Source organism: Morus notabilis, unplaced genomic scaffold, assembly GCF_000414095.1.
Source record: "Morus notabilis unplaced genomic scaffold, ASM41409v2 Scaffold276, whole genome shotgun sequence".
NCBI lineage: Eukaryota > Viridiplantae > Streptophyta > Magnoliopsida > Rosales > Moraceae > Morus > Morus notabilis.
In genome coordinates, this window is record NW_010361626.1 from 268,210 (window position 1) to 283,227 (window position 15,018).

The 15,018-nt window shown below is 33.2% G+C and overlaps 2 protein-coding genes across 2 annotated transcripts in view; one reads left to right on the forward strand and one right to left on the reverse strand.

The window, feature by feature from the left end:
• LOC21408603 (exopolyphosphatase PRUNE1) overlaps positions 1-11,631 on the forward strand; it is a 15,524-nt gene extending 3,893 nt beyond the window's left edge. Inside the window, exons 3-15 of the mRNA XM_024167040.1 lie at positions 1,925-1,994; positions 6,902-7,424; positions 7,785-7,969; positions 8,528-8,608; positions 8,704-8,745; positions 8,832-8,876; positions 9,113-9,199; positions 9,545-9,671; positions 9,767-9,847; positions 10,245-10,370; positions 10,816-10,880; positions 11,129-11,234; positions 11,471-11,631. Of these exons, the coding sequence (XP_024022808.1) occupies positions 1,925-1,994; positions 6,902-7,424; positions 7,785-7,969; positions 8,528-8,608; positions 8,704-8,745; positions 8,832-8,876; positions 9,113-9,199; positions 9,545-9,671; positions 9,767-9,847; positions 10,245-10,370; positions 10,816-10,880; positions 11,129-11,234; positions 11,471-11,571 (1,639 nt within the window). The 3' untranslated portion in view covers positions 11,572-11,631. The remainder of the gene's footprint in view (positions 1-1,924; positions 1,995-6,901; positions 7,425-7,784; positions 7,970-8,527; positions 8,609-8,703; positions 8,746-8,831; positions 8,877-9,112; positions 9,200-9,544; positions 9,672-9,766; positions 9,848-10,244; positions 10,371-10,815; positions 10,881-11,128; positions 11,235-11,470) is intronic.
• A 2,526-nt stretch (positions 11,632-14,157) lies between these two features.
• LOC21408604 (alpha-glucosidase) overlaps positions 14,158-15,018 on the reverse strand; it is a 5,343-nt gene continuing 4,482 nt past the window's right edge. Inside the window, exon 5 of the mRNA XM_024166991.1 lies at positions 14,158-15,018. This exon is cut by the window's right edge and continues 265 nt beyond it. Coding sequence (XP_024022759.1) covers positions 14,378-15,018 — 641 coding nt within the window. The 3' untranslated portion in view covers positions 14,158-14,377.

The following is a 15,018-nucleotide window of genomic DNA, read 5'->3' on the forward strand; positions in this document are numbered from 1 at the left end:
AACACTTTAGGATCAATTCTCATTCCTAAAGCAATCCAAATCTCAATTTCCAACCAAGATTTCCTATTAGTGTGCCCTAATCCATTTTCATGTTTCAAATTATCATTCCAAGGGTTTTCAATCTCAAAATAAGGATTAAAGATGCTAATCCATTCATCTCAAGTCCCCAAATGAAACTAATTTGGGTTCTCCCTGAAAACAGGGGTCAAAATAGCATTTTTCAGGCCAAACAGGGTCAAACCCATGTGCATCGGTCGACCGGTGACAGAGTAGTGCAACACTACCGGTCGACCGGTAATGTGCACACCGGTTGACCGGACCGGTCGACCGGTCAGCCTGTAATCCGGTTGACCGCATTGGTCGACCAGTTTCCATGTGATCCGGTCGACCGCACGGGTCGACCGGTGGAATCAGCTGCGCGAGAGAAGCTCACAGAAATTAGTCCAAAAACTTGCAAATTCAGTCCCAAATCGAAATATTTCAAAGGAAAACCACTAGATCTGGGTTCTAGGTCCTAAAACAAGTCCAAAGAGCCCAAGATCTTCAATTTCTACTTTAGTTTTACTCAAAAACCATCAAAATCCGGTTTGAACCAAAAATAAGTTTTGAAATTCAAAAAGTTGAGATTCAAGAGAGGTTCTTTCAGTAATCTTACCTCGAATCCTTCTCTTGACATTGAAAACTTCTTTAAATCTTTCATTGGTTCAAGATCCGTTTGATTTGGGACAAAAATGAGAGAGAGAGAGAGAGAGAGATGCACGGGAGAGTGAGAGAGAGAGTGAGAGGGACAGATGCACGGGAAGGAAAAAGAAAGGGAGAAAAGAAAAGAAAATGAAAAGAAAAGAAAAGGACATGTGTACAATATTTTAAAAGAGCAGTCCAGAAATGCGCCCATACACACTTCTGGGTTAAAATAAATTACTGAGAATAATTTAAATACCTTGAAACTATTTAAACTCACTCGTGTCATAAACATTTATTAATTTATACTCAATTAATAATCCAGATTAGGCACACTAATAATCTCAATTATCTTAATTAATCTCAATTAATTCTTCAGCGTGTTACACAACCCTAGGTTTTCAAGAGAGAATGAGCTAAAAACTCAACCAGCCCATTTCAACTCGTCTTTCAACCTAAAACCAAAAATAACCATCAAGGTTTAGAGCTTCTATTCACTTGGGAACAAGTTTTTCTTTAAGGTAACTTCTTTCTTATGTTAGAAACTAAGATTTCAGAGATTAAGATGTTGAAATCCTACTTGAGATTCAGATTTTTGATGTGGCTTATCATGCATGTTTGTTGTAGACCCTTAAAAATGAGTTTCTTGAGGTTTTGGTTCAAATATTAGTTTCTGGGTAAAATTAATGATTTTAGCTTGATATTATTGATGATTATTTGAAGATAAACTCTTATTAGGATGATGATTCATGTATTTAAGAGTGAGTCTTTGAAGATTAATAAGATTTGCATGGTAAGTATTTGATGAAATGTTCAAATATAAGTCCTCTATACAATTTATGTAGATTCTATTTTCGTGCTATATATTTATGATTTTGACATATCTTATATTTTTTTATCAAATTATACATCTCAAGTCTTACGTGAGTTTTTGAATCACTCTAAACGGATTTTTCTACATTTAGTTATGAATTTTATAAGTTTAGCTAAAAAGCTGTCATTTTCCTGACGAGATTATACTTCAATCCGGATTTCGGGCTATTTTTGGTTAGATTGAAAAATCTGAAACCTATCATGTAGTAGCTCTAAAAAGAAGGTTTTGAGTCTACTTTTATTTGCCACTGGTCTCATAATATTTTGAGTTTTGATGAATTTGTTATGAATATTTTCATAACAATGCGCAATTATGTGTTTTGTTAAATGATTATAGGAATGTGATTTTTGAAAGTTATGGTTTTTAAAGGTTAATTAGCACATTGAAGGCTCCCCACAACCAGCTAGTTTGTGCTTACAAAGTGGTGATCAAAATTCAGGTAAGTAGAATTAAAGTATTTTCAAAACTGCATCACAATACCTATTTGACGAAATAACTTGTTCAGAATTGTGATTATGCAAGTTTATTCTCTTATGAAAGTTTTATATGATTATGTTCAAAGAGTATTCATGATTAATTATGTTGAAAGAGATTATGATATTTGCTTATTATGTTTTTATGTTTTAAGAGATTTTATGGTATGGTATATGGATGAGAGGTTGGGTAAGCAGGGGTGCGAGGGACCAGTGGCCCAAATTAGAGTAACTGTCTCTTTGAGACAACTAGAGAAAAATGATAATGGGAAGTCTCTTGTTGATCACAAAAGAAAGAGATTCTAAAAACCCCGCTGAGTGTTTAAGAGAAGAGAATTGGTCAAAATTAGAGAAGGTCATGTATAGAAAGGCTTACTTGAAACCGAAGTTCTATATCATACCTAAACTAAGAATAAATATGAAAGTTTATGAACAATATTTCAGCCACGGAGATTTTAGATACTTACTTTATTTGAAATCTATTTACTGAGTTTTTACTCATTAGTTTTACCTTGTGATACAGATGATGTTGTTGTTACCGAAGAGTAAAAAAATGATTTCCAAGGTTAGCTGAGTACTCCAAGTCCTACATTTGACATCTTGCTTATATGTACTTCCAAATAATAGATGGGCCCAAAATATTTTTTTTTTTTTCGTTACTATGTTGGTTTTGAATAACTGTTTAATGTCTAAAATTTGTGGTTGTAATCATTTTGCACACTGACTCATTTTGTTCAAAACCTTTACGAAAATCTTATGATGAAATCAACTACAAGTTTCCGCATCTTAAAAATGACATTATTTTAAGTATAGAAAATATGTTTTAAGTAGCACCACCTCACTAAATTCGGCCTTAGACCGATTTAGCGTTAGGGCGTTACAAAAACCAAATAGAAAAAATATCAGTAGTATGCGTAGGATGAGCAAATCCTAAAAAATAGAGATCTGATTAAGTCGCACAAATATGGTCTAATCCCACCAAAATCACTAATCTAAGAAAAAAAAATATTAAGATTTGTAGATGACGTCGACGAAGGTAGGAAACCGGAGGGGGCGCCAATCAGAGAACTTCAAAAATGGATCTTTTTATGATTAATTTAATCGTTTTATTTATATTATTTTTTGTCAAAATTTGGACAGGATAGAGGTGACGTGTTGTCCATACCATATAAGTAGGGGTAAAACGGATGTTTGAGCAACTTTAAAAGTAGGATTAACTTATTAAAAAATAATTTGTTATGGCACTCATATTGAGACTTGAACCAAGGACTCAATACATTAAAAACATCTCACATATCCATGAAACAATAATGGGGCTAGCCTCAATTGACTTACCTTGATCGGGGTCAATTTTTAGATAGTTTAAACATCAAGGTAAGGTTTAATCATTTATTATTATTACTAATTGAAACCGCGCAAGAGATTCTGTAGGTAAAAATGAAATATATATATATATTTGTAGAATTTCATTTGGAGAAATTTAAAAAAAAAATGTATAACAGGATAAAAAAGATAATAATGAAAAAAAAATAAAAAAAGATATAGTAGGGGTAAAAAAAAGATAAGAATGCAATGTAACAAGGGTAGGGGGGGAAAAGAAAGAATAGAGGAAAAAGAGGAAAGGGAAAAAAAACGGTGGAAAGCATGAAAAAAGAAGGAAAAAAAGTTATGCACGGCAGCATGCAAACTGCTGTGACGAACTTATTTTGGTTTAGCATATAGCTTTGTTGTTGGTCCATAATTCTATAGATTTTATACAAGAATCGAAACTGAAATAAAATAAAACGTCATTGTTGTTGTTGAACTTATATGTTTTTAATTTTAATCCATAATTTATACAAATTATATAAAAAGACCGAAACTAAAATAAAATAAAATCTCGGAGACTAAACCAATAAAACGATCGAAACTGAAATAAAATAAAATCTCAAAAACTAACTATGTGACGTTTGAAAAGTTAAAAATTAAAGTGAAATTGAGGCTAAATTTCAATGAGCATTTGTGAGATTAATTTTTAAATCCTTTATCCTATATATATATATATATATATATATATATAATGCCAACTCCGGTAGAAAACAGTCAACTTTCTTAGCCCAAGCACAATGAGAAACAAGAAAACTTTTCGATCGTTGGCATGTAGTTGAAAGGGTCTTTTTTTGACGGCGGAACCCACAAAGCTAGCTGTGGTTGCATTTTCTCCGTAGAAAGGGTTTTTTTTTTTTTTTAATTTACGTTGGCTTTGGTTTTCCCTGTTTGTTTTATTCATCATCTATGCCGTCCCATGATCACCTCCTCATAAATCTCGGACTCTTCCGTGGTCTCTTCTCTGTTAATTCTTGCAATATTTTCCTTTCTCTGCTCTCATGGGTTCTCCAAGAGCTTTTGCTACGCAGAATCACCAGGTAAATAGCGGACATTTTTGCACTATTAATTTGTCACGCCAAGTGTTTTCTTTTGCATTGTGGCTGTAAAATTCTTGATAACTTCGTATGTTTGTGTATAGATATACATATATATCAAAAATGTTAGAAACACTCTTACAATCACTCCACTGACGAAGTTAGAAATTGTTGATAGAGGGGCTAATATCTTACTCTCGGAATTGACTGTAGAGATGTTATTTGAAAGAACCATACGAGTGCACCATTGCTATTTCACTTTTTAGTTGAATTTTGATTTAAAATGATGTTATTTTTTGTCTTATAAAAAATGGAATCAAGGTTCTAATCTTTTTGGGAGCTATATAAATTTCGCGTCCCCCAAGCCTATATACTAGCTACGCTTACGAGTCATTATGTCTATTCACTATTTAACATGTGAACTCTACTATTATGATATATTATTATTTAAATAAAAAATTAGAAAAATATCCCTAACATTTCTCATATTGTGCTACTACTTGTAAACATTTGAAGTGTCGACGTGTTAGATTATTGCTTTCCACTAGAAGCTAATAGTAATAGAGAAGGGCTATAGAGACGTACTTATGAATCTGTAATGATTGTAGAAAAAAGAAAATTATATTTACTTTTTATTGTTATTGTTATCATTTGCTGATATAACGATTTAGATGCGTTCGTACAGTTATTTACGTGATTAGATTAAGGTTGAGGAGAAGAAATAATAATGATAATAACCTTAGGGTGATCATGAGAGAGCTTTGTTGTTCATGTTGGTAATATCTCACATACGGTGTATGCTTACCACGGGCAATGCTAGAAACACCAATTATTAGTATTATTAGATTGTTAGTACGAATAAATATTTTGTATAGAAAAATAAATAATCATAAAAAAATAGAAAATTTTAATAAATAACTCAACTTTTTTATTTTTAGATAAATGACCGAATTTTTTTTCTAAAGGGAAACGTTTTTTTTTTTTCCGTCGACATAATACTAGAAATCTCAATGAAATAACTCCAAAAATATCATAAATTTAATCATAAAATATCAACATGAAATCATGCATGCAAGAGTTAATTTTGCTAATAAATGCCGACTACAATTAATTAGGATTAAAAATCCTAATATTTGTGAAGTTTTATGTAAGTTTGGTTGAAGGTTTAGGCCTCTTCAGAACGAGGAAACTAACCATTTTACAGTTCGGATATGTTCTATGATGTGTGATGTTTCCGCTAAGATTTCCAAGTAAATGAATCAAGATATACAAGAAGTAACGTATAACAGGTCTTTAGTTAAATAATCAAAGAAAAAAAAAACAAGTCTTTAGTTAATATTTTGTCTAAGCCTCTTTCCTTTTCATTTGGATTTGGCCCATGAAATCGCTTCTACTTGGAATGCCCATGCATGTGAATTCATATCGAGATTAATTTCCACATCGCTGTTCATGTTTATACAATAGGCCACGTGGAAAACTGTCTGAAAGCCAAAAAAAAAAAAAAAAAAAAAAAAAGGACGGAAATAGAAATAGTTTTGAGGCGTAAGAAGTGTTTTTTCCTCCCCTACGAAAGTATGCTAAAAAATAGAGAATTTATCCTAGAGAGTGTACGTGTTTAGACCTCAAATTGAAACATTTATCTATGGTTAAAATCGTGTTTGTTTATGAATAAGTGCAATTGTTACAACTTTTTATTAAAAAGTGTCTCTTCATAAAGAGACATAATTATTAAAACCACTTGTAATATGACATATTGTTTTCTTATAAACCACTTGGCTTGCTTCTCTATTTTCTATGTGGAACTTTTGGCTTTCCTATTTCAATCTCTCTTACAGTTTTATGCATTGTTGGCTAATTACATTGAAATTACAAAAAGCTTTTTGACAGCCGAATAGCAATTCAAAAAATTTAGGGCATGTTTAGTTCATCGATTCAAGTCAAATAGTTTTAATGAAAATTTAAATTTTTATGAGAGAAAACACTATATAATAGAACCATTTTAACCAGAGTTTAACATGCTTTTAACTTGCTTCCAAATTTAACTTTTCAAACAAACAAAAAGTCATCCGAAAATCCTCGCATTGTGTTCTAACCAGATTGCCTAACACGGGTCCAAAATAGCAAAGTTCTAAATCTTTCTCAACTCATAGCTGTGTGTTAGAATCACCACACGATAGTCATCTAAAAGATTAAGCATTACATCTGAAGGTTTCATCACATGAAAGATGTTTTAGAGCACAAGTTATTATATGTTCATTCAAGAATTCAAAATTAAGGGAAGCATTTCTTTGATTCTTTCTATTGCTACATATACTAGTCTTTTAGCTCTGAATATGGCTGACTAGTTTGCTTTTTGTTCTTGTTTAGATATATCATTTTGGCGGTTAAGAATGGTTTGCTTCTTTCCCTGTTCTCACTAATCACCAATTCTTCTATTCCAGTATAATAAGCTTGTTTCCTTTGTTTCACAGGAATCATATGTTCGCAGACGCGAGGACCCCATTTACAAGGATCTCCTTATAAAACATGATGATCATCACCAGGCCTTTACCTTTGACACAGGACATGAAAAACATGTTTCATATACATCTGAGAATGAGTTGATGGAGGAGTCACAATCGGAATTAGATTCGGAGACAGATTTCGTTTTTGACCCTTTTAAGGAGAGTTCTTCTGAGAGGTCACTAAAAGTTGATAAAACGGCTTCATTTGATTCCACAAATGAATTAGGTTACAAAACTTTGCTTGACGATTGGTCAACATCAACAATTGACAAAACATATGTAGTGAATAAAAGGAAAGTAGACCTAGCAAGTATTCCACTTCCTCAATCTGCAGCCTCATTTTACAGCGGAATCTCACCGCAAATGGAGGTTGTTGAATTGTGTGAAAGCACTAAGAGACTTAATCTGTATTTGAAAGCAAGAAGGGATGAAGTCAATGCTGGTGGCCCTGGAAGATTTTTGCATGCTGTGATTGGACAAGATGTATCTGGTAATCTATCCATTTCGTTTAGCTGCAATACTATATCTGTGACTAGTTCCAAAAACCAGTTATTGTGCAGTTTATCAACTGATAATCATCATTAAACAAAATTTATCAAAAAAAAAAAAAATTCTATTAGAAAATTTTGAACTATGTGTAGCTATTCATGTTTTTCTTTATTGATGAGATTTCTAATTAGCCACATTGCAATATTACAACATTTGATTTCAAATTGATGATATTAACTAAGCAGAATAACAAATTTAGAAGTACAAATCAGTTATAAAAAACATTAAAAAAATAAAAAATTTCTGACCTTTTGCATACCTATGTTGGAGTTTCGTTATTGTTCACTCTTTCAATTTACAGATGTTGGTTCCATTGCGTCAACCATCATGTACGCGTTCTACCTGAATGAAACACAGAAAACAGACCAATTCTGCACTGTGCCTGTCATCAACATGAAAAGGGCAGACCTAAACGCCCATGCTGAACTTCAATGGTTGCTTGATTCATGCCAAATTGATCAGTCCTCCTTGATTTTTGTAGATGAGGTGTGTTCAATTTTTACTACATTGAATTCTTGAATTTTCAGTTGGGTTCTTAATTGCAAGAGATAAGGCTTTGAGAGAACTTCATTTGACAGTTATTAAAGTATATGATATACAAGCATACATCTAGATGTGGTTAACTTATATACTAGTTTACCACGAAGGTGGTAGCCTAGTGGCATTGGGCTTACTCCAAAGTGGTTTGATAGAAGAGAGGTCTCAGGTTCGAGTCTCATAGAAAGCGCTTGAGGCTATCTTCCAATGCAAGTAGCTATGGCTGAATAAAGACATTTCTCCACCAGTGGGGCCCCTTTGGTCACGCCCAAGGGGTAGCTACAGTTGGTCATCCCTCCCCACGCTTTTCTCAATCAAAAAACTCCCGTTTATTTCACCAATTCGAGTTTAGAATTCGAGTTTTATTACAGTAAAAAGCTCTCAGAAACAGTCACATATAACTTTTTTGCTACAGTAAAAAGTTCTCACACAAAATCACATGTCAACTCGAATCAACAAAACAAACGGGCCTTTAATATTGATTTTTAATTATGAAATTGTGAGCAGGTTGACCTTTCCTATTATGATCTATTTGGGAGTCTTAAGCTAGTTCTGTTGAATGGCCACAAGCTGCCTGCTAAACAGGAGGTATCATTTTATTTGAAATTTTGATTCTACTTTAAACCACTCTTATAACCATGGAAAATGGTGATATATTTCTGTGTCTTTTGTTCATAAAACAGGCATTAAAGGACGCAGTAGTCGAAATTTTGACTTGCAGAAAGGTGCTCTATTAGTTGTATATATAGCCTTAGTTTCAAACTTCTTAGAATTAGATCCTATTATTAAATGATGTCTCCTTTGTTTACAGGGTGAATCTGAGTATCCTTGGGTCGAAATTTTTACTGAAACTGAAGTAAGATACAGAAATATATATTTTTTTTTCTTATTTCTTTATTCACTTTTTTCTTTTGGAATTGGAGTATTCTGATCAGAGCTTCATAGGATATTATTTCATAAGAGAGTGAATTTAGCTCCCTGTGGTTTCTTCCTTGAATCTGTCAATCAAAGTTTTAATGACAAGCGTGAAATTAATGCCACCCTTGCCATAAATGAGAATACAATGAGGATCTTAATTAATCAATGAAACAGGACTGCTCATGCTGCACATTTGTTGCTGAGAAGTTTGCACTGACTTCACCTGAAATTTTGGTTGGGAAAGGATTCAGTAGGCTCTTGGTAACTTTCTTTCTTTCTTTCTTTTTCCTTCTTGAATATGTAGTTTTTTTTTAGTTCTTGATTTGTTTATTGACAAAATTCAAGGTCTACTTGGTGAAACGGAATTTATCATTTTATATATATAAATATATATATATGGTAAAATTCAAGCATTGTCAGCTAAATGTCCCGTTCATTTCACCGATTTGAGTTTAGAATTCAAGTTTTGCTACAGTAAAAAGCTCTCACAAACAGTCACATCTAACTTTTTTATTACAGTAAAAAGCTCTCACATAAAGTCACATTTCAACTCGAATCAGCCAACTAAACGGACCCATTTCCCTCCATTTCTTTTTTCCCTTGTAGTTGGCTGGAATCCTCTTAGATTCTGGAAACCTAACAAATGCTCATTGTTCCTCCAAAGACAAGTACATGGCTACCCTTTTAATCCATGGTGCAGGTCGTCTTGGATGCACTGGTCTTTATCAGATATGTATGCAATACTTTTATCTTTTATATTGATTCATTTATATGAATACTTTATATACTTATACGACTCACCTTTGATGTGTAATTTGTGATTTGCAGTGAGATACAAAAAGCATGATATATCAGACCTCAAAGTGATTGACATCTTGCGCAAAGATTTCAAAAGATGGACAAGAGTAGGTGTGGACTTGAACACCCACTGAATCATTATTACTTGATATGGAATTATATCAGATAAGATCATGGTGTCTTAGTCCAAACTGTTTAAGCGTCAGAAGAGAAATATTAATGACCCATCTAACAGATTACTTTTTCCTCGTTTAATTTTACTTGTGGATTGTGTGAAAATATAAAACTATTATCAGCACAACTCCTAACTGCTTAAGTTTCTGAGATTGATTGGTAAACTAATATCTTAAACTTTTGGGATTAATTGGTAACCTGTTAGATTGCTTAATTCTAGACCATGCTTATCTCATGACCTCTTATGATAACTTATATATTGAGAGACATGTATATTTCTTATTACTCTGTATGTAATGGCATTAATTCCACAAACATAAAATTGTCGAAGCAGGTAAGCCAGACGGCGCTGGTTCAAGATTGACGGTATCACACATTGGGATGAGTTCTATCGGAATTTCTGTTTCACAACTTCTTAGTCGCGTGGACACCGCAACTCAAGAAATTACGTATTTTCAGCGTAAGTAATAAAGAGAATAGCTTGGTTTTCATAGTTATGTTCTCTATTAGATTAAGGGTTGCATTGTCAAGGACTACAAAATTCACACTGTTGAATCTGTTTGCTTTGCTCTTCTTTACAGATCAGATAAAATTGCTTTTATCATATTGTTTCTTGCTATTGCTGTTCTTTGTGTTTGCTTGAACCGGGTTCTATCATATAACTTTCTATACTGCAAGAGATGCTTCATTTTGCCTGTACCATCAATTCAACTCTTATGTTTTGCCTGTACCATCTTTTCTTTGTCACTCATGAATTTCTTTCATGCTTAAATTAGGTGCTGATAGATAGACCATATTCTGCAGCAACATTTATATATAATATATATGAGCTTTTTTACTTTATTTTTCATGAATATGTTTGATTACCCCTCTGATGCTTTTCTTCCCATGGAATAAAATTTCAGAGTTGGAGAAACTGCGGCTACTCATGGTTGTTTCTGGGTATTACGATTCGAAAAACAACTTCAAGGTTGGGAATTCAAATGCTAATTAATATTCTGCTCCCTCTTTCTGTTCATTACCCTTTTTACTTCATTTTTCATGTGGCCATTTTCATGTGATAGCCATCTAATTACACCAATTCAGTAAAAGCTTTTTACTTTTTATTTTTATGCATATTAAGAGTAGGCAACCACGCATGATAAATGTAAACACTTTGTTACTCTGTTCATTGCGGATAAAGACTGATGTCGCTTGCATATATTTGGTGTAATTTAGAGAGAAATCCTAGTCTCTGCCGAGTCTGCGGAACTCATGAAGAATCTGCTCTCTTTCTTTAATTCAAATGCAACTCATCTTACTCTCAAAGTTCTCCATCGGCCAGGTAAAAAACTCTCTCCGGAATCATACAACATAAGATTTCCGACATCTAAGATAAATTGTGGAAGCATTGTTTAAGCCAGGACTTATTCTTGGATCCATTCCATCGGATTACCTTCAAAATTTTGCTGTTTGCTGTTGAATTGCTCGAACTCTTGCTGTCTAAAATTTTCACGGTAAATCTTGGCATGTTTGCTTGGGGCTGCATCGGAAATTCACTTACACATGATGCTTGTGCAGGCCTTAGAGAGGAGATGAGAGCATTTGAAATCGACAAGGTTATATCGAGAAAGACTATCGAACGCCTTTTGGAACAATTTGGTGGGACTTCGAAAGGGTAGTCAGGGTTGTGTCTCAAGTGTATTGAGCATGGAGACAAAGATATATTAGTGGATGCTGAAAAACAGAACAAATAAGTTGTACTTCTGTCTAGCTGCACAAAATCTTCGGACTTTGATATGATTAAATCTTCGATTTTTTTTTTCCCTTGGGAGGTGGAGATTGGTGGAAGTTGGATATCCAAAGTTGACTTATGAGCTTATTATGTTAAGTTTGTCAAGATACTTGTGTGGTGCATGCTTGTGAATTTTCAAATTTGAGTCTATAAATAGAAACTCATGAACATGCCATATGAAAAATAGCTGAGAAGATTGCTAGTGCAGATGAACATGGGATGATATGCTGCAGAAAAACTTTACTTGTACAAGCAAGAGACTTTCTTATGCACTACTTGATCTGTGTGAGGAACCACATGGTTGTTATATATATGCATTATGCAACGTACATGACAATGTATAGATTTAACCATATTTTCACGAAAAATGAAATTCAATGGTCTACCCTATGTTATAATAACAAAAAAATTATTCCGTCCTATATATATAGGCATTGGATAACGTTTGGCTGCCGTTTCCATTCGGCCGGACACGGTTTATTCCTATTTGTTGGGAGCTTGCAAGTTGTATGCAAATTGTATGTGGTGTCATAACTTGACGTCAGAGAAAGATGGCTAGCAGGACCTTTGAACCGGTTATCACCGGTTGGAGTACAACTGTTGAGCTGGTTTTATTGTAAATACATTAGGTAGGATATGTCATGGAATTCATTTTAATAGGGATTTGGCTACTTATTTAATCCAAAAATTTCAATTTTTTGTTCACCAAACGGCACTGTAAGGTGTGTTTACATATGTCAGTAAGTGTTTGTTTCGGTCGAAGTAGCAGGAGGTGGTGTGGATGGTTTTGGGATTTCAAAAGTGAAAATGTTTTCTTATGGCCGTTTAGTTCGCTGATTCGAGTTTTTAATTTAAGTTGAGATGTGACTTTATGTGAGAGCTTTTTACTGTAGCAAAAAAATTAGATGTGACTGTTTCTGAGAGCTTTTTACTGTAGCAAAACTCAAATTCTAAACTTAAATCGGTGAAATGACTTTACCATGTTATTTTCATTGAGTATTGTCATATTCGGTAGGTATAGTACTGTATGTATAATGTGATGTAGAATGATGTTTATATCTTTTTAAAATATCATAATTTTGATAACCCCGATTGAGACGATTCTTCTTTCTATGTGTTTGTAGTAAAAAATTGAATAAAATAATATTCATATTGACTAGATTATTATTCATTAAACATTGTCATATTGGTCCGTTTGGTACTATTTGTATAATTTACAGTAAAATAGTGTTTCTTTAAATCCAATCCGAGCATTGTTAACACTGTTCTTAAAAAATTTTGCACTTAAAACACTCAACAACAAACATTAATAAGAAAAATTATTAGCAACCCAACGCAAAATGCCTTATGTGAAATCAATCATATATACACAGGTTAAATTTATGGAAACCCCATACTGGTCAAAATATGCATTCACACCTTATTAAAATAATAATTGCACTAAGGATCAGAAGATTAGATGATCAGTTTACGTAGGTTTATTAGTGTGCTTTTTAAAGAAAGTTTTCCATTTTTTGAAATATGAAAAAATAAAGTTGTTATTAAATCAAATAATAAACCATTTAATCTTCATTTTTTTTAAAAAGGAAATAATAAAATCTGAGCGTTTTGTATTGTGATTTTTTTATGAGTAAATACTCAAAACACCACCATGTGTTTTGTCAAAATACCATTTTCACCTCTTTTATTATGGAAATACCCAAAACACTCCATGAGTTTATAAAAACAGACCCAAAACACCCCCAAAGCAATTAAATTTCTAAAAATATCAAGATTACCCTTTCGAATCTTTAGTACATACAATTTAAAATAATATTAAACCAAAATGTTAAACTAATTCAATCTAAAAAAATGAAAAATTAAAATAATTGAAGTAATTCTTTGATTGGAATATTTATTTGAGCATTTTTAAATTTTTTTTATTTAACTTTTTGGTCAAATCATATCTTAAAAAACATTTAATAGGGAAGGTTAATCATGGCATTCTCAAAATTTTAACTGCTTCAGGAAGTATTTGAGTCTATTTTTATAAACACGGAGAGTGCTTTAGGTATTTACATAATAAGATGAGCAAAAGTGATATTTGGAGGGTGTTTTGGGTATTATTCTTTCTTTTCATTATGTTTCTATTTTAAACATTCATTACTGATTTTATTTGCTTCATTATATAATGTTAAAATGATCTTTACATGTAATTATTGTGATTAAAACAATAAGTAGATATGATTAGCAAAAAAAAAAAAAAAGTAGCTATTTTAAAAATCAAGGCGCTCTTTTTGGACACAGACTTTGCCTCCTTGGCTTTTGATCTATGATGGGCTTTGAATCTCGCATCTGAAACATAATTTTTAAGTGGACGCTTAGTTAATGTATTCAGAATCATGATTTAAAACTATTCTCGTTTTACGTGTGTTTTTTGTGAGAAAAAAACACTGTAAAAAATCATGAATTATAATTCAGAATCATGGACGAATACAAGAAATAAACATCCTTGTACTCCAAATTGTAGCTTTGTCTAATGCCCATCTCTATTAGTTGGGCAGGAAAGTTTAATGCAATCCAGTGGGAAAATAAAAGGTAACAGTTGTCAAAGGAGAAAGGGCACTGACCAGAATTTATTTAACAGGACTTGTTTATTTTGGTCTTCCAATTTCTAATTGCCTTTTTAGTTAAGGCAAAAATATGCTTATTTGCTAACCAAGAGTCAGCACCAACTTGAACTCCTCACCAATAAGCAGTGGCAACCCAGAAAGCTCCACGGTGCAAAATTGTCCAGAACTATGAAAGCTTATTCTAACACCAGAACTTTTTATCAAGTTTCTTCCCGAGTTTGTATAAAGCTTGTACTCCTTCACTCTCTTAGCGTTTTTCAGCCCTATAATTGTGATTCGATTGACGATCCACTTCTGAGCCAGAGCAAATTTTCCATTCAAAACATTTGATCCAACCAAGACGCTATCCCTTTCTACCGTGCTAGAAAATCGTACCAGACTCCACTTCCCTCCCGGTCCTCCCATCTCGACTTCCTCCCCATCATCCAGGAACACTTCGCCTGTGCTGTTTGTGCTGCCGCTGCTTATGACCAAGAGGTTGAATGCTGTTTTTCGAGCTGCTTGTGTTGTCAGTGCTTCACCTTGCAGAGCCAAGATATTGCCTTCCCTAACATGCACATTTATATGATCCGCAGGCGCATCAAGGGTGACATACTCTCCAGATTTTACACTCACTGAACGCGAGTAGTTGAAGAGGTCAAACCAGTTTCCTGCTGGGAAGTACGCATCAACGGAAACTGCTCCAGGTTTCAATACAGGTGATACCAATATTCCTCTTCCGA